A 23,102-nucleotide genomic window follows, 5' to 3' on the forward strand; every position below is an offset into this window, starting at 1 on the left:
GGAATAGAATGTACTCTCCTGTCTACTGTGATGTTATAGTCAGACTACAGCCTGGTGGAGAAACTATATACATGTTGTCTGGGTTGAGTTTTGTCAAATCAAATAGACTGATTTTACAGGTGTGATTATTTATATCAACCTAGAAATATGAACTGATTAACATTTTATTCATCCTACATTTGATAATAGTTATAGATAAACAATTAAAATTTGATAATAGTTATAGATAATTAAATAAAATTATAATTTAAAAACTGATATTGCAAGAAATTAGATGCAAGGTAAGTTTTAAAGACAAACTCATTTGATATTAGTGGATGTTTAATGACAATGTATTTGTATTTGTTAAAAATATAGACGTAGTCTACCTATATTTCTTATCCAATTTGTGCCTCATTATATCTCCATTTACATAATTGAAATTGGAAACTTTGTTTCATAATCCTTTATTAACAAATGTTAAGTGCGTATTAAATCCATTTTAAAATAAAATCTTAATTACATTGATTGTTGTACCTCATGTGTCATTAATATAATGGGCAACATCTTAAGTTTAACAGTCAAGGAAAATATGACATTAGAAATCTAATGACTCTTCCCCTCTCAACAACCACCGATTGAATGTAGCTCTTCATCTAGGGATGGAGCCTTGTGAAATTTTCTCTACCCATTTTGAAAAGTTGAACAGGTGATGTCATTATGGGTCTTGTTTATGAAATTATATTGTTGAGATTTTATGGGTACAGCTTTCCTATCATATCTAGAAGATATCATCTATCAACAGGTATTCTGATACAGCTCTCACAATCTTTCTAGCCCTTCCACCACGAGTGTTCCTGAGACTTAGGTGTAGAGCTTGCACTGTAGATGTATCAGCTGGGGTTGATATAAATTTCTCTGTGTTTGACTAGTTTCAAATATCTATAATAGTCACCATCTCCTGCAAAAGAAACTTCTTTGATAAAGGATGAGAGCTAAAGAATAAATACTTAAATTGTAGGAGATAGAGGGGTGAGAACATCATATGGGAACACAGTTCACAGAATCAACTAAGCAGGGCTCATATAAGCTCACAGAGAGTGAGTGGCAAACCACGGAACCTGCATGGGTCTGTGCTAGTTCTTCTGCATATATGTTATGGTTGTGTAGCTTATTGTTCTTGTGAGACTTCTAACAATGGGAGTGTGGGTGTCTCTGACCCTTTTGACTTCTCTTTGAACCCTTTTCATCCTCCTGGGTTGCCTTGTCTAGTCTTGATATGAGGGTTTGTGCTTAGTCTTATTGAAAAATGTTTTACTGTGTTTAATTGATAGCTCTTTTCTGAGGGAAATGGAGGAGTAGTGGATCTAGGGGAGATGGGAGGTGGGGGTACTGGGAGGAGTGGAGGGAGAAAAATGTTAGGATATAATGTATGAGAGAAGAATAAAAAAGAATAAATACTTACAATGCAGTTAAAATATAACTATGTTGGTTCAGGAAAATAACAGTAATACTTTCTCTCTTGGGGTTTATGATTGCTTCAGGTAGGAATAATTGTCTAGGTTTATAATACTGAGCATGAATCCCCTTTCATTGAATGGGCTTTCAGTTCAATTTGATAGCTGTTGCCTACTACCAAGATAAAACTGTCACTATTGCACCATTGAAAATATTTTTTTCCTCAGGCCACATATTGTTTTGGTTCATAGACTTTATAATTGATAGAACTGTTGCTATTTCTCCTTTAGCCTTCATAACCCCTTCTGATACTATTATGTCTAGACTCTCTCAGATACACTAAAAACTGCCTAAGAGGGAAATTTAGAGATTTATGTGCCTTTAATAAAAAATTAGAAGAACCACAAATAAATGACTTAATGATGCAACTCAAGAATTTGGAAAACTAGAGCAAATCAAAGACAAATCCAGTAGATGGGAAGAAATAATAAAACCCAGACCAGAAATCAAAGAAATAGGAACAAATAAAACAATACAAAGAATCAACAAATCTAAGAGCTAGTTGTTTGAATAGATAAACAAGACTGACAAATACTTTGCCTGATTATCAAATGAAAGAAACAGTAAACTCAAATTAACATAATCACAAATGAGTAGGGAAATATTACAACAGACACCACAGAAATTCACAACATTATAAGGGAATAATTTCAAGTCCTATATTCCATTAATGTAGAAACCCTAAATAAAATGGATGAATTTCTACCTTCATCCAAAGTACCAAGATTTAATGCTGGGCATTTACCCACTAACCCCACAGTTCCCCAGAGTTTCCTTGAGTAAGAGTAGCAGGATATATTAGATAGAAGAATTTAGATTGTGGAGATAAACAGATAGAAAATACAGGATCGCTTTGAGAGGGCCTGAAACCCATTCCAATGGGCCCTGACTGTCTCTGCCCTAGGGTATTTAGAGAAACACCAAGGGGTGGTTCAAAAGACCTCCCCTCAGCACAGCCAAGTGCAGACCATCTCAGACACCTGCATTTAGGCCTGTGGTCTAATCATCTTCTCTATGCAGACCTGCTAGGTAAAGCCACTAGGAACCTGAAAATGGGCTCCCACAATTAAAGCAAGAAGAGATCAACAGATTAACAAAACAGATTTATATCATACACACACACACACACACACACACACACACACACACACACACACGCAAATAAAAACTCACAAAATTGGAAAGCTTAATTTGCAAACAAAGACCATTAAGTAAAAAATTGCCCTATTCAAGACAAAAAATCTGCAAAAACACCAGTAAGTTTGTTTCATTTGGTCATCTACTTCTGGGCACGGAGCCTACCCATGTAGTATATATGCACACTGAAACTCCATTTTAAGAAATTAATATGTATTAAATTATTAAAGAGAATAAAAACTGAAAGAGCATGTCTAAACTCATTTTATGAAGCCACTGTCATTCTAATACTAAAACCATGTAATGATAGAACAAACAAAACTACTGGCCAGTATCCTTCACAACATAGAAGCAAAACATTCTCAATAATATTCTTGCAAGCAAAACACTGGCACATATTTCTCAGTGTGCATTTGTTAGTGAATTTTCTGTAGTTTTTTCCCTAAAGTCTTGTTTGTGTTCATGAGTTTCAGGCAGATACTACTTTGGATATTCCAGATTCTGTTCTTACTGATCATCACCAACTTCAATTTCAGATATTTTGGAGGAATATGACAATGACAAGCAGAACACATGGCCATGCATTTTGTAGAATGTTCCTACACTGATATTTATTTTGTTTTTTTCATAATCAGAGTGGGTGTATGTGGTTTTAAACTTTGGGTGTTTATATTTCAGACATTATACTCATTATGTCTATAAGATCAATATAAAGTAGTTCTCATTTTAATTATCAGTCCTCAATTGACATTTTCTTTTTTTCTTAAACATAAGATGCATTGATGAGTTGTGTAACATTAGTTTAAGATGTGTTATGTTTGCTCAGGCTGTGGAATATTTGTTTAATGATACAAAGATGTGTTGCATTCTTTTAGGTTACAATTGTTTAACTCTGTGAAGCTGTGTTACTTTGCCTGCCTAAAACACCTGATTGGTCTAATAAAGAGCTGAAGGGCCAATAGCAAGGCAGGAGAAAGGATAGGCAGGGCTGGCAGGCAGAGTGAATACATAGGAGGGAAAGAAATGGAGGGGAGCAAAAGGAGAGGAGAACACCAGGGGCCCAGTTACCCAGCCACACAGCCAACCACAGAGTAAGAAGGAAAGAGAGGTTTATGGAATAGAGAAAGGTAAAGGTACAGAGGCAAAAGGTAGATGGAAAAATTAAAGTTAAGAAAACATAGCTAGACACAAGCTAAGTTAAGACCAGGCATTCATAAGCAATAAGTTTCCATGTGATTATTTGGAAGCTGGGTGATGGGTCCCCAAAGTGTTAAAAAAAAAAAAAAAAAAAACTACAAGTTCTCTTTGTTTTTGTCTCCTACTTTTAATTATGGGTACAATTAACCCAATTTGTTTTTTCCTAGTTATTACTTAAACTTTCTTACTTCTTTGCATATTTGTTTAACACTTATGAATTAGATTTCAGTTAATTTGAAATAAGCTTTTATCTGCTATTAAACTGAAACTCTTCATATCACACTGAATATTTTAAGGAATAGAATTGAAGGCTAGCCTCGTAATTGATGATAGAAATGTAAATACCATGCAATGTTTGCAGAACTTGAGAGGCACAAAGACGAAATGGGAGCATATGAACATCCCTGTTTGTACCTGATTTTTCTTTAGCTATATTTTATCAATGTCAAATAATTTCCTTGAAATTTTAGAAAGATATATACTGTATGCCAGAATATTTTTTCTAAGCATGTGTGTTGTATTCCAGTCTCATACTTCTGAAAGGGCAAGAATGTGGATGACTGAGTATTTTAAATTCAATACCAGAGATCAAATTTATGCTATTAAAATGTACTCTAGTTGTCCATAAAAAAGTTCCTATAGATTAATTGAGTAACACATTGCTTAAAATGTCAAACTATAGTAATTTTTATAGGCAGTAATTCATAAATATATTCATAATCTATTTAAAATTTTACTTAATGCCAATTTAATTATAGTAATTAGTTTAAAAATTATTCAGGACTGGCGGTGGTGGCACACGCCTTTATTCCCAGCACTCGAGAGGCAGAGCCAGGCAGATCTCTAAGAGTTCGAGGCCAGCCTGGGCTACTAAGTGAGTTCTAGGAAAGGTGCAAAGCTACACAGAGAAACCCTGTCTTGAAAACCAAAAAAAAAAAAAAATTCAGTTTATTTAACACTTTTATAAGTATATGTGTGTATGATCATCCTTAGAAAGAAGGTATAAAATTTTCCACCCCCAGAAAGTTTTTTCATGTTTTTTTTTCTCATATTCTTTTCAATCAATAACCACCTTCTTCAGTGACTAGAGGTATGTATTGCTTTTATTCCCATTAGCATAATTTTGAGTATTCTTTAAAATCTTTCTAGTAAATATGTGTCACTTATAATGCCTTTGAATGTATTTTCATTAATTTATTTATTCTCTTGCTGTTAGACTGTAGTATAATATTTCAATGGACAGTGGCATTCAAGATGTTCTGCGCAGTAAGGAAGTAATTCTTATTGATCACATCTCATGTATTTATGTGTATTATATATAAACAAATACATGGCATTTATTCATTTTATGCTACATGCATGTATGAGTAAAGTAGAAAAATTATATATACATATTCTAAAGTCTTTGAATAATTTTACTTGCATATATTCTAGATTTTTAGAGTCTTACCAAATTTAACCACTGTAGTATGTATGAAATAGTATGTCATTAATCTTCTTTTATACTTTCCTTAGAACAAACAATACTTACAAGACTTTGTTTAAACTAGTTTTCAACTGTACTGCTTCATGGCGAGATAAACTTGAATATTTACCACTTACATAGATTAAGAGGAATGAAATGTAGCTTTCTTTGTTGGCAGATAGGATTATAATGAAGAAAGTCTTAAATATTTAACAAGAATGGGAATAATTCTTCAGTCAATGTCAAGTAAAAGTCACAGGATGCTAGAATAATATATAAAATTCAGTTGCTAAGAGTAATGGACAATTTAAACTTGGATTTGAAAACATATCGTTTTTGTGAGTACAGAGGAAGGATTTTGTTTTCCTGACCGTACTGATTCAGAACAGCACAGAAAGCCACAATCAGGTCTTATCACTCTATTCCCACATGTTGCTTCCAAAGTATTTTGCATGGGAAAGGGTGTTGCTTTCCATGCCTTGCTGCTTTCAGCAGTGGTCTTAGACCAGCTTAACAGGCCTCACAAACACAGATTGTTCCAAGTCAGGGGCATGGATGGATCACAAAGGAATAATAGGGATAATAGTACAATTGAGGTTGTGCAGTCAGCTGAGTTTGAAGGAGTTAATTGGAAATCTAAACAATAAGAAGATCAATTAAAATGTTTTCTTTATAAGTCAGCTAATTTGAAAAGATGAGTACATGGTATGTGAGCAGAATACATAGTTACAAATGATCTCAAAGCACATCATTAACTTGGTTACATGTTGGGTGAAAATTTTATTTGTGAAGGCAAGCTTGAAACAACATTTCTCAGGAAAGCCATTCCCACATAGAACAATAGAAACTCTCATTCATTACTGGTAAGTATCTAAATGGTGGACACAGTGAAAGAGAAGTTGCCAGTTTCCAAGAGTGCTGTATCTCAGTCTATCTGCTACCAGCTATTTACTTTTAAGTGATCTCAAGAGTAGTGATTTACAACAAACCCATATGTAAATGTTTGTAGCAGTTTTCTTTATGTTTGTGAAAAGCTAAGAGTGACAAGATGCCCATCACAAGCTGGGAGGACAATTAAGCTGTGGTACATGTGTACAAGGAAAAAGGAAGAAATTAGTCTCAAGTTCACCAAAGCCATGACAAGTCATAAAGTTAAGTGAAAAAAATCTTTGTAGTTGGAAGTTTTTCAGTGTCCCACCTGACCCATGGTCAGGACAAATCTCTCACTTATGTCCCCCCCAAAAGCACACAGGGGCTTATATTAATTATAACTGTTTGGCCACTAGCTCAGGCTTATTACTGACTAGCTTTTACATTTAAATTAACCCATAATTATTATTTGTGCTTAGCCATGTGGCTTGGTACCTTTTCTTAGTTCTGCCTTCACATCTTGCTTCCTCTGTGTCTGGTTGGTGACTCCTGACTTGCAAGGAAGAAATAGGAAGAAAGCAAGAAAATTTGAAGATTGGAACTATTGTATGTTACACTAATGGTGGAAACATGACATCATTACTTCTTTAAAATTCATGGAAATTTTTATCAAAAAGAGCAAATCTTATGTACATGTTAATTTAAAATGATTTATGTGGGTTTCAGAGAGAAATGAATTTCTGAAGAGAATAGAACTGAACTGTAAACACACTGAGCAATTTTACTCATGGGGACAGGAGAGTAAATGCTGTCTTATGTAGTTTGGGGAAATGAATGAGATAACTAGGAGTAAGGCTTGTAAGAGACTACCCATAACTTCAAATCAAACTAATAAGAAGTGATAGGGAAGGGCACCACACACTAATCAAATGAAAAAATCCACCATCCGGAGGATATTGCAATTCTGAACATTTATGCAACAAACACAAGGACACCCAACTTCATAAAAGCAACACTACTATAACTAAAGCATGCATTGACCCTCTCATGGAGATCATGGGTGACTTCAATACCCTACTTTCACCAATAGACAGGTTATTCAGACAAAAACCTAAATAGAGAAATGCTGTAGTTAAATGAAATTAAAAAAAAACAACAAATGGACCTAGCAGATATTTACAGAACATTTTACCCCAAAACAAAAGAAGATATTTTCTTCTCAGCTGCTGGAATTTTCTCCAAAATTTACCATACATTTGGATGCAAAGCAAATCTCAGCAGATATAAGAAAATTGAAATAAAAACCTGCATCATCTCTGACTACCACAGATATCAACAAGAGAAACAACAGAAAGTATACAAATTCATAGAAACCGAACAGTTCCCCACTGAATTAAAAGTGAGTCAATACAGAAGATAAGAAGGAAATTTAGAACTTTTTAGAATTGAATGAATATGAAAACAACATACCTCAAACCATGGGACACAAGGAAGCTGTTTCCAAGTGATAAATTCACAGCAATTCATGTCTACATAAAGAAATTGAAGATATTTTGTGTTAGAAACTTAATGGCAAATCTGAAATCGCTAGGGAAAAAAAGAAGAAATGACACAAAAGGAGTAGAAGACAATAAATAACCAAACTTAGGGCTGAAATCAATAACATAAGAACCAACAAACAAAAAACTATCAGAAGAATCAATGACATTAAAAAATACTTCTTTGGCCGGGCGGTGGTGGCACACGCCTTTAATCCCAGCACTCGGGAGGCAGAGGCAGGTGGATCTCTGTGAGTTCGAGGCCAGCCTGGTCTACAGCGCGAGATCCAGGAAAGGCGCAAAGCTACACAGAGAAACCCTGTCTCGAAAAACCAAAAAAAAAAAAAAAAAAAAAAAAAATACTTCTTTGAGAAAAATCAATGAGATTGATAAAACTGTAGCCAAATTAACTAAAAGATGGAGAGATAAGATCTAAATTAATAAAACTGGAGACAAAAGGGGTACATCACAACAGCCATCTAGAAAATCCAGAGAATCATAAAGTCATGCTGATAAACTCCACCAAACTGGAAAATCTATAAGAAATGGATACATTTCTTGATGTGTACCACCTACAAGTTAAATCAAGTTCAGATAAACAATTTAAACAGATCTATAATCCCTAGTGAAATAGAGGCAGTAAAGTCTTCCTACTAAAAAGCCCAGGGCCCAGGTGGATTCAATACAGAATTTTATGAAACCTTCAGAGAAGAATAAACACCAAAATTTCTCAAATTATTCCATAAAACAGAAACTGAAGGAACATTGCCTAGTTCTTTTTACAAGTCACAGTTACCCCAATGCCTAAATCTCACAAAACTACAACAAAGAAAGAAAGTTGCAGATTAATTTCCGTTCTGAGCATAGATGAAAAAATTTCAATAAAATACTTGAAAACCTATACCATCTTTCTATCCCTCAATTAATGTATTTTTATTCTCAGGACATAGCATGTGTATACACACATATGTGTGTGTACTTGTGTGTGTACTTGTATGTGAGTACCTAAATTAATTTATCTTCAAAGTGTCCTTTCTATTGGTTGCAGTTAAAACCTTTTACATTAAAAGAAGACTCTGAGGTTGTTTCTTGTGGCGCACATGTCAAAAAGCTCATGATAACACACCAGCCACCAACCACACCATGACATATGCTCTGTCTTTATAATGCACAATAAGCATATTCAGTATTCACATCAAGTGTGCCTGACTTAAGTAAAACATACCCAAGAATAGTTCTGTCCACCATCTTTGATCCAGTGTTGTACACTGAAGTTCCAAGAAAAAGTTACACCCATGTTACAGATTCTCTAAGAATGGAATGCTGATTACAACTTACAGTGTTGTGGAAAGCTGCTAAGTTGCCAGTCCAGAGCCATACTATCTTGGTCAGTGTTTATACCTCATTTTAAACCCCATACAACCCCTGATTTCAAGGAAATTAATGCAGGAACTCAAGCAGCTGGTCACATCATGCCCACAATCAAGAATAAAGAGAAGAAACACATCATAGCTTGCTTGCTTACTCTAAGGTAGTTTTTTTTTTTGTTATTTTACACTGCTCAGGACACTCTGCCTATGGAATTGTGCTGCCCAGAATGAGCTACCTGTTCCTACATCGAACTGACCACCCCGATCTAGGAACTTCCTTATAAGATTCCCTCCTCAGATAGCTCTAGATTGTGTCAGTTGCAAGTTAAATCTAAGCAACACAGAGGTGGATATGAACAAGATACAGTGTATGCAGTGTGAAGACAATCATCCTAAGAACCAAAAATTTATACTTTTTAAATGGATTCAATGTAAATAACTCTCATAATTAGCATTATGATACTTTTCTGATTTGTATCTTATCTGTGTTTCACACCTAAAATGTGAAAATTAGCATTGCATATGTAAGCCATTTATTAAAATGTCACAATTCATCATGAATATTCTAAAATTAAAGCATGACATCAATCTTTTATCTTTGGCACCATGCACATTTAAAAATACAAATAACTAAGGCTTAATTTTGTATCTTGTTTTCAATTTTTTAATAAGACAGGAAACTTCTTGGAATTACTCCTCCCTGAAAGTCATTTAAATATAAGTGAATCCAATATATTTACCAAATTTCTATTATGGATGAAGTTGTTAAGAATGTGTAAAGAGATAAATTCAATTTCTCATTACTCTAATGTCATCTAACCAAAGTTAACCAATATGAAATTTTAAGCCATCTGAGTGGTCAGCTTTTGGAAACTGTGGTGGTAACCCTCTAAACAGATTTTGGATTTGCTTTCTCCAAAGATGTACACTTGAATTTTAATTTTCCAAATCAGGAAAATTAAAGTACATTGGAAACATATACTCATAAAAATATTAGGAAATATAATATTCTCAAGAGTCAAGCTTGAGTTGTGAAGATATTATGGTTATACCCATAGAGGAAAAGTCATAGAATCTGGATTTGTTCTAGGAAGAAAAGCATGAAAGTATTCTTAAAAACAAAGTGTTTATGTCTCATTTACTTTATGGACTAATCTCCAACTTTGTAGAATTACAAAAGACAAACACCTAAAATATGAAAAGTCAACTGTGTCATTAAGCCATATTACTATTCACAGGCTTACAAGGAACTGGCCATAAAATCTAGACTTTTAAAATTTTCAAAGAGAACAACAAAATTATGTTAGAAATGTGCATCAGAATGTAACTTTTCTATCTGATATAGACAGAGGATTGAGTTAACTTTAATCCCTTCTGAAAGGGTCCTCACACTAAGTGGATGTTTATGGCATGGAGGGAGGCTGCAACTTGTTAACAATTTCAAATTATTGAGATTGAAATTTCCCCACAATTTTATAATGCATGAACATATTTTTGGGTGCACACAGGAGAACAGGGAGTACTTCTCTTTCAGCAACTATTGAAGTCACAGAAATAGAAAGTAAATTCACAGTTACCACAGGAGTGGAGTAGCATAGACAGGGCAAGGACGATGCTAACCATTGGGTTATACTTGTTAAGATACATACCACAGTTATATAGTCCATGACCATGTGCCGTAATGTTACACATTTGCTAAAAGAAGGTTTCTAAACTGATACACTATTATAAATATGTAAGTTGATGAATACATTAAGTTGCACGGTTTAGTCACTTTTTCCCCTCACATAATATATGCTGTTTACATTTTCGCCTCTCTCTGCTCCTCCTAGTTCCTCCCTACTTTCCCTCCAATCTGGAGCCACTCAATTTATAATGTATATCTGTGTAATGTATCCTATAGCCATATAGAATTCTTCAATTGAGACTAAGTGTAAGCTAAGCATAATTTTTAATCCATAATAATTCTTTATACTGAGTATAAAGAAATTTATACATTTAATTATTAAATTATTGACCAAGAATTGCCAAGTAGTAGCTGTTTCTATCACAAAGCATTATGCAGCAAATTATGTCCAGAAACATACATCTAATTATTAACAATAGTTATTATTTTGAAAATAATCTAGTATAAAAGAAAATAGTTTATTCAAGAGGGATATATTTTGAATAAGTGTGCACAACAAATATACCATTCATAAACATTCCACCATCAGACAGAACAAACATTACCAGGGGCATGGTAAGAGCTCATAAACTTAGGAGACAGGGCTATAAATTATTGCAATCATGTTCCTTCAACTGCCTGTTTTCAGGCATATGCTACTTTATAGACATGTTCTAGACCTAAATTTGAATTTCTAAATTATCACACAGTGTGACCTCAGCAATGGTGATGTTCATATTTCTCATGAGCAGTGGACATATTTGCACCTACTGGGAAACACTGTGTTCTATTGTGAAGAGGTAAGTGTAAATCATTGAGTCCCAGTGCCTCTGACTTCCTATACAATTCTGATGTTGATGTTCCTGGCTCCTCACTTTGGACTTTCTGATATTTATTCACACTTTTAGAGAATTGAAATTTATGATCTTAGATATTAACCCCTTAGAATAAAGGACTCTACAAGCAACACTTTAAAGAAATATTACTGAGCAAAATGCTTTATCTACAAATGTACTAGATTTTAAAGTTCTGTTGTGCATGCATGTACATATTTGTATGTACATATGTGTGGGTTCTCTTATATGTGTCTGCACATGCATGTGTAGTCAGAGGTTGACATAGATTGTGTTCCTCAAACTTGTCTCTACCTTGTTTGAAGAAGTTAAAGTTCTCTATGACCCAAAGCATTATCAGTTAAATAATAAAAACAATTATCAGAATTACTAATCGCATTGTAGAATTGAGTTATGAAGAGGAAAACTAAAGCACAAGTCTTTCATTAAAGAAACATTAAAAGACAGTCTAAAATTCATGAGGTTTTATATACAGCCATAACAAAAACAATTTCTAAAGTATTTAAAAACTATCCATGCAATGAATTATAATTATAAATGTAGTCCTTTATTTTTATATATGAATTTGGTTTTTTAGTGTGATGGAACATTGTATTTTTTCTTATAAAAGTTGTTTAAATATGTTTTAAATTGAAACACAGTTACCCCCCTCCTCACCTCCCTCCAGCCCCTCCCAGTCCCCACTCTCAAGTTGATAGCCTTTTTTTATTTATTATATTTATTATTGTGACATAGTTTTAAATTAGTATTTGATGTATACTCATTGTACAAAGATTTAGGTTTGGCTATACAGTCTTTGTATTTGCTCTAGAAGGTGACTAAGAATTGACCACTGAAAAAGCCAAGATATAGACCTAAGACTTCCTGATTGGAAATCACATGTAAAAATTCTGTTCCTTGACTCTAGATGCACTAAGGGGTAAAGGGAGTATATAAAATATCTCCCCATTTTCATGATGATATGTGCTGAACAGGTAGGTCTTCCTTTCTCTATGCATCCCATCAATCCCACCTCTGCATTATGTGGGTGCTTTTAGCTGATTGCTCACATGGAGAGTTAAGAAAAAAAAAAACCAAGATTTTCAGGATAATATTTCAAGTTCTTTCTTCTAACCAGCTAGTTACTGTAACCAAAGTAATGTCATCTTTGTGTACATGCATATAGATATATCTGGAATATTTTTAGCAAACATTAATAATTTTTTTCTCAGAGGAAAAGAAAGAGTTACCTCCTAAATTTAAATTAGCATTTGTATCAGTCAAAGTTCTCTAGAGTAATTCAACTTATAGAATTAATCTCTCTCAAGATGACTAGACTGCTACTCACAACTCCAGGGAGGCTACCTAGAAAACAGGACCCCAAGAAAGACACAGGAATCGCCCAATGACAGAGAAATGGATGAGATCTACATGAACAACCTGGACATGAGTGGGGGTAATGAAGGGCAAGGGTGGAGGGAAAGAGAACTTAGGGGAGTGGGAGATCCCAGTTGGATCAAGAACAGAGAGGGAGAACAAGAAATAAGAGTCCATGATAAATGAAGACCACATGAGAATAGGAAGAAGCAAAGTGCTAGAGAGGTCCCCAGAAATCCACAAAGATACCTCCACAATAGACTACCGGCAATGGTCGAGAGAAAGTCCAAACTGACCTACTCTGGTGATAGGATGGCCAAACACCCTAACTGTTGTGCTAGAAACCCCATCCAATGACTGAGGGAACCGGATGCAGAGATCCATGGCCAGGCCCCAAGTGGAGCTCCAGGAGTCCAATTTGCGAGAAAGAGGAGGGTTTGTATGAGTGAGAATTATTGAGACCAAGATTGGAAAAAGCACAGGGACAAATAGCCAAATGAATGGAAACACATGAACTATGAACCAATAGCTGAGTAGCCTCCAACTAGATCAGGCCCTCTGGATAAGTGAGACAGTTGATTAGCTTGATCTGTTTGGGAGGCCCCCAGGCAGTGCGACCGGGACCTGTCCTCAGTGCATGAGCTGGCTGTTTGGAACCTGGGGCTTATACAGGGACACTTTGCTCAGCCTGGGAGGAGGGGATTGGACCTGCCTGGACTGAATCTACCAGGTTGAACTCAATCCCCAGGGGAGTCTTTGCCCTGGAGGAGATGGGAATGTGGGGTGGGCTGGGGGGAAGGCGGGGGTGGGGGGGGCGGGAGGGGGGAGAACAAGGGTATCCATGGCTGATATGTAAAATTAAATTATAAAATAAAATAAAACTTAAAGAAGAAAAACTAAGGATAATTCAGTAAAATCATGATAAAAAAGAATTAATCTCTCCTCTCTCTCTATATATATGTGTATATATGTATATACAATATAATCTATCAATGTATATATGCATCTATCTATCTATCTATCTATCTATCTATCTATCTATCTATCTATCTGGATCTATTAGAGTGACTTACAGACTGTAGTCCATCTTATCCAACAATGGTTGCTTATGTATAGAAGGTCCCAAAATCCAGTTTTAGTTCACAAGACTGGATGTCACAGCTGGTGCTCAGTATGTGCTGGAATCTCAAGAATTAGACTCTAATGCCAATGAAGGAATGGACTTGTGAGTGAGGTCAGGAGGAAGCAGGCAAAGGGAGCCAGCTTCCCTTTTTCCAGCAGAAAGGTGTGGCCCAAATAAGAAATGAGTGTTCCCACTTCAAAAGATATGGATTAAAGTTGTGTCATCTCACCTCAAAGATCCAGATTAGAAGTGGATCATTCCATTGGAAATGATCCAATTAAGCAAAAATTTGTCACATATGTGCCTAGCCATTTTGAGGGTTTCAGATATTCCAGTTGTAGTCAAGCTGATAACAAAGAATAGCCATAACAGCATTGAAATTAACTATTTTTAAGCATTAAAATTCATAAATGAAGCATTGAAATGAAAGTATTGGATGTATAACTAAAAAACTCTAGTGTTAGATAACTTAAGCCATCATGTCCATAGTAACCTATGACCATGGTTTCCCTGGGATCTTGGTGCCATCTTTCCTCCATCTTTAGATACTCTTCAGCACAAGACTGGATAGCACAGAAAGTCTACATAAGTAATCTTCAAACATACTATCTTGATGATGGCCCTAAATTGTTTATATTGTTTTTCTGCCTTTCTGTTTGAACTTTATAAAGTCAATGGGGTCTGAGAAATGGATTAGTGGGGAATGTCATTTGTCACAAGGTCTGACAACCTGAGTTAGATCCCTGTGACCCACATGATGGAAAAAGATATCTCACTTCTTCAAGTTTTTCTCTTTTCTTCACACATGAACCATGGCTTGTTTATGAATGAGCACAAACACACCCACTATATAAAAATGAATTTAATAAAAAATGGAAAAATGATATGAACACCAAGTAAAGAAGTAGATGAAATGATAAAAGCATGCTGTTGGAGGACAGAGGAAAACTATCACTTTATTCCACAATGAGATTACTATCATACATCTTTCTTTGTGCAGCATAAGTCATTCAATAATGGTATTTAATTGAAAATATTAATTAAAATCTTTGTCTATCAGCCAGAAAATAAATTTTAGTGAACTGCCCTTTATATCAGTGATTAGTCAAACTTTGGTATATTGTTGTGGTCCAAGCATGCTTTATTAATGAAATTTGTTCACAAATAATTTTGTTATTTATCTGTCCCTTTTTTCCTACAATGAATGAAATTTCAATGACCATTTTCATGCCACTATTTGTTTGGATGGAGAAAGTGTCCTGAGATCACACTTCTGTCTGAAGAATTATTGGCAGTTGATGGCTGTGGAAGGAGGAAGTATACTTTCCTTTGAGAAGTGGCCACTGATATGTTACTAATGCCCTAGTGGATAACCACATATTCATATGCTTATATACAGTATTAACTGGATTTAGGGTTACTAGTAACAATAAATAAGAGGATGTAAAGCTGGAGGAAAGATCAGGTTGGCTCATTAACTGTATTTGGATGGAAGTAGGAGTGGATTGATATTATGAATAAATGTATAAATGAATAGAACTTTCACAGGATAAAATATTATTTGTCAAAACAACTTTGGTATGAAACAAGACAAATGAAAGAAAGGAGTTATTTTCATGTAAAATTGAGTTTTTGGAGTTGTCTTTCATGCTATTTAAAAGTTACTATTAAGTATTCAAAGAATTTAAATAATATATGGACTTGAAAAATAAAACAAGAAGGTATTAATAACCATTTATTAAAATGACTAAAATAAGTAACCATGAAAACAATGAGTATTTCAAAGGATAGAAAACTAAAAGTATCAGACATTCTAATTCATTTCTGAGGGGAATGTAAATGGTGCAAACAATTGGTAGAGAAATTGTTAGCTTCATCCTCAACTGATTTGAAAACACACAGGTTATTGTTGACACTGTCTTCACTCTTCCAGTTTTCTTTACTCAATGAAGTTACCATGTCAGGTCCCTCTTTTTGATCTCCATTGTTATCCACAGAGCATTTGGCAATGTTTTAAAGAAATTTCATTGGCTACAGCCGACATATGTGAGTGATGGAGAGGAGAGATAGACATGGAAGAGGAAGGGACCAGGCATGCTGTTTATTCTTTTCTACACAGGACAACAGCACCACACTAAAAATGTATTTTGTTCAAATGTGACCAGGTTAGAAACTTAATGTATCTGAACAAGAATGTGAAAATGACAAAGGAACTAACACTTACCAGGGCCTTTTTTATGTATAATACAGTTTTACTACATCATGTGCATCATCTATATATCAAAACCACAATGAGATATATCTTCGATTTTATTTAATACAATTTTATTGATTTTTCAGAATGAACTCCAACAGAATTTTATATGTAAGAACTTTACATTGGTCCACATCTCAAGCCCTATTTTCCTGAGGCTATTTTATAGACTTACTTAAGAATATGTAGATATAATTGTATATAATCAAGGGTCAGAGAAGTCTTCAGTTTTGTAGTTAGAGAATGGAAAGGAGTGAGTATAAACTCAGGCTGATTTGGAAGACTTCCTCTCCTTCCAATGTCTTTGTAGAACTTTTTTTGCACAGTGTTAATCCATTGGTCTAATGTGTATTACTGTAATCAGAGATGCCCATAGAAAAGTGACAAATGGCAGGTTACATGTCCCTAGACACTCTTCTTGTAGACTTATACAAAGCATAGAAGAGAAGGACAAAGAGGAATGCTCACAGCTCTGCCAAGGGGACTAGGTACTCCTGGTGGGAGATCATAAATTGAGTAGAACTTTGAATCTCAAAAGATACAGCATTAGTTCTGTGGCACTGAATGCAAGCACAAGCTTACTAATTAAGACTCTCAAGGCACAGATCCACCTGGGAAGAAATCATAAAGAAGACAATAATTTATCATGATCCTAATGAATTTTCTCAGAAATCTTGACCTTGAAATAGATATTCTCATTTGAGTGAGGCAATGGTTTGGAGATTTACATAAGATTGCTATTTTATTTTGTCTATGTGAAAATAAATTTGTCAAGGAATTCTCATACAAAAATTTCCTATGTGACTCTTCTAGGACTTCATAAACACCTTTGTGCTGATGTCTATAGCTTTCTTTATTATTGGATACTTGGTCCTCTTAATACAGAAAGAAGGGAGGCGCTTAGAGCTCCAAAAGGAAAGAGGGCTCCAGGTGATGAAGGTAAGCAGAAAATCATCTTTGTCTTGAGTATGTATCATGAAACCAAAAGGTATATAAATTATGAATAATGTATAGACGTTCTTATGTTTTGCTTTTATGTAGTTTTAATTGTTATTAAAAATGAAGGAACGAGATAGAAATACATTAAAAGTTGAGTAATTTATCAGTAAGCTTTTTGGATAGATATACATATTATGGGTATGATAAAGAAATAAGCGCTCTTCAGGAATCAACATGAGTAGCTGAGGATCTTTGTATGGCTTGTTATGTGTTCCCTCAATCCAAACTTATAAACAAAATAATTTCATCTTATCCTTCTGGAGTCAAAGATGAAATGCTTTGTAATGTCACCTTCTATTTTTTCAGATATACCCATGAAGCAAATGGCTACAGAAAATGATTCTTCAGTGTCTGAGTTTATTCTTCTGGGACTAACAGACCAACCTGAGCTCCAGTGGCCCCTGTTTTTCCTGTTCTTGGTGAACTACACAGCCATAGTGGTGGGTAATTTGAGCTTAATGAGTCTTATCTTCCTGAATTCACATCTTCACACTCCCATGTACTTTTTCCTTTTCAATCTGTCCTTCATTGATTTTTGTTATTCATTTGTTTTTACCCCCAAAATGCTAATGAGTTTTGTTTCAGAAAAGAATATCATCCCTTTTACAGGATGCATGACTCAGCTGTTTTTCTTCTGCTTTTTTGTCAACTCTGAGAGTTATGTGCTGACAGTCATGGCCTATGATCGCTATGTGGCTATCTGTAAGCCTTTACTGTACAAGGTTATCATGTTACCTAGGATCTGTTGTCTGCTGATGTTTGGTTCATATTTGATAGGGATTTCTACTGCCATGGTCCTCACAGGCTTAATGATTAGGCTCAACTTTTGTAGTAACAACGTCATTAACCACTACATGTGTGACATCTTCCCAGTTCTTCGGATCTCCTGCAGTAACACTTATGTTAATGAGCTCGTGAGTACTGCAGTGGTGGGAACGGCTATCATTTTATGTAGTCTCATTATCTTAGTCTCATATGCTATGATCCTTTTAAATATCATTCATATGTCATCGGGTAAGGGTTGGTCCAAAGCCTTGGGCACTTGTGGGTCTCACATCATAACTGTTAGTCTCTTCTATGGATCTGGGCTGCTTGCTTATGTGAAGCCATCATCTGCTGAGACTGTGGGCCAGGGAAAATTTTTCTCAGTGTTTTATACATTTTTGGTGCCCATGCTGAATCCTCTCATTTACAGTCTCCGGAACAAAGATGTCAAACTTGCTGTGAAGAAAACCTTAAAGAGAATCACAAGTTAATTAAACCAGTGGCACTTTCCATAGCTTGTCCCCATTTGTTTTCAGTGTCTTTTTCATTATATGTCTTCCATTCTTTTTCCTTCCCCTCATATTTCTATAACATCAACACAATTTCTACTACCCATCTTTTTCCTTCTCAACATGATATATAAATCAGTGCGTGCCTGTGTGGGAGCTTGAGACCCTTAAGTTCAAGCTGGTGTTCATTATCTATGTCAGACTAAGACCTTGTTGGGCTATATAATCTCAACTATGCATTATTTGTAATAAATTACTTTCTTACTTTTTGGAAAACATTTTTGAAACTATTCATGGATTTGACAGTCTAATTTCCTGTAGATATATTTTTAAAAAGATAAAGATGACAAAAACTGTGGGTGTGGGAGAATTACCAGAGTATCAGAAATTTTTCAGTGTCTTTTTGAGAGTGCTTCTTATTCTAGGCTTTTAGCTTCAACTCTGTGATGGAAGTGTACAATTTATTGGTGTAAGATTTTATTTTTTATAGTTATTTGAGTGTGTATTAGGCATACTTCTATGCCCAATGTCTCAAATCCATCAGTTCGTATAATACTTTAACACATTTATATTTTATTTTGAATTTAATAGAAATTGTAGCTTTCTTTACACAGATACTAGAACTATGTCTATGATATAGTTCTTAAGAATCTCTTATTCTCTTGACTGCACACAAAGAATGAAGGGTCATGGTAATGTTCAGGTTATTTTCCCTGTTGCCTCAAATAGATTCTATCAGACAGAGACCCTGGAATGATACCTTTTCATATTTTTTATAATTTATTTGAGAAATTCATTCATGAGTCATATAATATTATAATATGTGCATATATTATATATTATATATACATTATTTGTGACTCACTTTCCTCCCTCAAAATCCTCCTGTGTTTCCCCAACTCTGTCCAGTTCATGACCTCTAGTTTAATGTAATATATATGCACATATAACAGTATAGATTTGCATATATATTTAGTTTATTTGGTGTTACTTATGTTTATATGCTTTTAGGGCAGCTGTTCAGGATCAGATAACCTATCAGAGAGCTCATTCCTGGAGAAGATTGAGTTCTCATTTTCTCAGCAGCTTATATTGCCTATAGCTCTTCATCTGAGGGTGGGAACTTGTGAGGTTTCTCCTATTCACACTGACATGACAACTGTTGTTATTGTTGTTGTTGTGAAGATCTTATTTAGGTAGCCATATTTTTTGAGATTTCGTGGGTACAATTCCCTGTCATATATAGAGGACACTATTTCATAGCAGACATCCTGGTTTTCTGGCTCTTACAATCTTCTTTCAACCCTCATCCTTGATTTCCTCTGAACTTAAAGTGTAGAGGTTATAGTAAGTTATATATTCATCAGGAATGGGCAGCCCATGACCAGTTGTTCTATGAATTTTGGATAACCTTGGATTTCTGTAATGGTCTCCATCTGCTACCCAATGAAGCATCTTTAATGATGGTGAGAGCTATACTTATCTGTGTATAAGTACTCTGAATGGAGTGGAAATTTATACTGGTTGGGGAAAATGACAGTAGCAGGTTCTTCTCTAGGATCCATAGCTTCACCAGCCATGGTTAGTCATTAGGTTTACAGTAACAGACATCAATTCCTTCCTATTATGCAAGCTTGAAGACACTTAGACAACTGTTGGTTGCTTTAGGACTGATAAGTGCCATCATTGCACCCGTGAGGATATCGTGCAATGGTGGCCATTGTTGTCATTCACAGGCTTTAAGCTGGGCAGGACTCTTGATTGTTTCCCCCTTTGTTGGCTTGGATAACACCCTTAGATACTCTGGGAGCTGGTCCCCACAAAATCTTCAGTGCCAGGCATGGAAGCCTGCCTTTGAGTTGTTGTGCAAGGGAGTTGAAGAAACTCTCCCCAATAGTGTAGGCTATTTTTGTGGAACTTGGTTGCCCTCCAGAATTTGAAGGCAAGACCGTATTTCTGAAGACATTGTGTTCTTCAGAAACAGAACTTGGAAGAAATGAGCTGGAACTGCTATTTTCTTACTTTAAACTGAAACTATCAACTGTTTTTTTTTTTTCACCCTGATGTATTTTATCCATCCAAGGAATGAGGGAAGTTGATGGTTTTCAACTTTTGCTGTTTTGCTTTTATAAAAGAATTCTTCAGATCCATTTCCTGTTTCAGGGAATTAATTATTTGTACTTCTTTAAAAGTGAAAATGGATGACAAAAAATTGTGGACTATAAAGTCATCAATAATATGAGAATTTTTCAGAGTTTTTTAAAGATATTTCTTTCTTTTTTTAAATTTTATTTTATTTTATTTTACAGTACAATTCAGTTCTACATATCAGCCACAGATTCTCTTGTTCTCCCCCCTACTCCCCCCCTCACCTTTCCCCCATCCTACCCCCCATTCCCACCTCCTCCAGGGAAAAGCCTCCCCCGCGGACTGAGATCAACCTGGTAGACTCAGTCCAGGCAGGTCCAGCCCTCTCCTCCTAGGCCAAGCCAAACAACCCTGTATAGACTCCAGGTTTCAAACAGCCAACTCATGCAATGAGCACAGGACCCAGTCCCACTGCCTGGATGCCTCCCAAACAGATCAAGCCAATTGACTATTTCACCCATTCAGAGGGCCTGATCCAATTGGGAGCCCCTCAGCCATTGGTTCATAGTTCATGTGTTTCCATTCATTTGGCTATTTGTCCCTGTGCTTTTTCCAACCTTGGTCTCAACAATTCTTGCTCATATAAGCCCTGAGTTTTTAACTATGAGCCTTTAATGATACTATATTATTTCTTTGATTAATGTTCAAATTTTTAAATATTTGAATCTATATTAAATTACATTCCTGACCATGCTATTCTTCAAACTCAACTTACATTGCTATGGTAAACTGATAATTTGTCCTGAATATAAATGAAATTATCATTAGTTTTGATCAGTAGATTATGTCTGTGTTTTTTTTTTTTTTTCGAGACAGGGTTTCTCTGTGTTGTTTTGGTGCCTGTCCTGGATCTTGCTCTATAGACCATGCTGGCCTCAAACTCACAGAGATCTGTCTGGCTCTGCCTCCCGAGTGCTGGGATTAAAGGCATGTGCCACCACTGCCCAGCTGTCTGTGATTTTTTTTAAAGTTCCTGACTATTGAACAGAGTATTATACATAATGCCAAAAGTTGCTATTTTCCTTATTACATGATGAGGTTTCTCTTACAACAAAAGGTCTAATGGCAAAAACAAACATCAGCTGAAAGTATGTTCCATTGATCACATATATGCTTGTCCATGGTTTTAGCCTTGATCATTAACATTAATATGTATATATAAACATATGTATATATATATATATACATATATTAAGTTATACCCATATACATGTATTTTTATCTTAAACACAGGGCAATTAAGACCATCACTTTTAATGTATAAGTTTTATATCTCCCATTTTTCTCTTAGTAAAAAATATCTGAATTCCTGCCATGTGTCACATTTTAAAATATGCTGCTACAGATAATTCTTCTTTTCCTGTACTGTGGAAAAGAAAATGGGTATAAGATTTGCTTTATGCTACACAGTTTACGGTATTAGAGAATATAGATGGCATGTCTCTAGAGTCCATGAAGGAATGAATGTATAGAAAGAGAATTGTGACAGAATATGAAGAACTTCTTCAGAATTGTTTTGTAATGAGTTCAAATTAGGCATTTGATGGAAAAGGAAACACCAGCAAAAATATCTCAAGGAAAGAGATTATCTACAAGGCAGGTTTAAAAAATGCTCATTTCCCCATGCAGGAGTGGTTTTAACATGAAGCAAGTAGGGTGAGCTGCACAGAAACATTTCATTGGTCTTTTTAGATAAATGATGCCTTTTCTGACATGACAAGGCTGAGGAATTTTGTTAAAGACCTTTTTCCCAAGGTATGCTGCACTTTCTTTAATGAACAGATGCTTTAAGAAGCTCATTAGACATTATGCCATTGTTTAGATATAAAATTGATTTATTCATGATAAAATAACACAAAACTATATTCTACATTTTTGCATATATTACACAGATGACATTGTCTCATGTTCATCATTATCTTTGTTTCATTGTTTTTGAAATTTTATATGCCAGTACTATATTTATTTCATTTCCCCTATTCATCTGGTGTCATCAACAAGAATCTTCTATATATGATAGGGAAACAGCAAAATAAGGTATCCTAAATAAGATCTAACAGTTGGCACTAACAATTGACAAGCCAGTGTGGCTAGGAGATTATTCACAAGGCCTTAGACAGAGAACCACAGGCAATTAATGGTTGCTGAGAGAAAGAGAATCAGTCTTCTCCAGCGAGAAACTCCTGATGGATTATCTTTATGTTCTGTACTTTTCCACATTCATTGTTTAATTTAATTGTTCTTATAAAATTTGTTCCTTTTTACAATTTCATACATGTATATGATATATCCTGATTTCCTCAATCCTCTACCTTTAAAATAAGTGTCTCACACCCCTTCTATTAATCTCTCTT

General features: G+C 35.0%; 1 protein-coding gene across 1 annotated transcript; it reads left to right on the forward strand.

The window, feature by feature from the left end:
- Positions 1–17,257: 17,257 nt before the first annotated feature.
- On the forward strand, positions 17,258–18,582 carry LOC128103489 (olfactory receptor 143-like). The gene is made up of 2 exons (XM_052727925.1): positions 17,258–17,266; positions 17,647–18,582. Exons 1-2 carry the CDS (start codon positions 17,261–17,263, stop codon positions 18,580–18,582), a joined length of 942 nt encoding a protein of 313 aa, XP_052583885.1. The 5' UTR covers positions 17,258–17,260.
- Positions 18,583–23,102: the final 4,520 nt, after the last annotated feature.

Source organism: Peromyscus californicus, unplaced genomic scaffold (assembly GCF_007827085.1).
Source record: "Peromyscus californicus insignis strain IS unplaced genomic scaffold, ASM782708v3 Scaffold_11__1_contigs__length_118956290, whole genome shotgun sequence".
Taxonomy (NCBI): domain Eukaryota; kingdom Metazoa; phylum Chordata; class Mammalia; order Rodentia; family Cricetidae; genus Peromyscus; species Peromyscus californicus.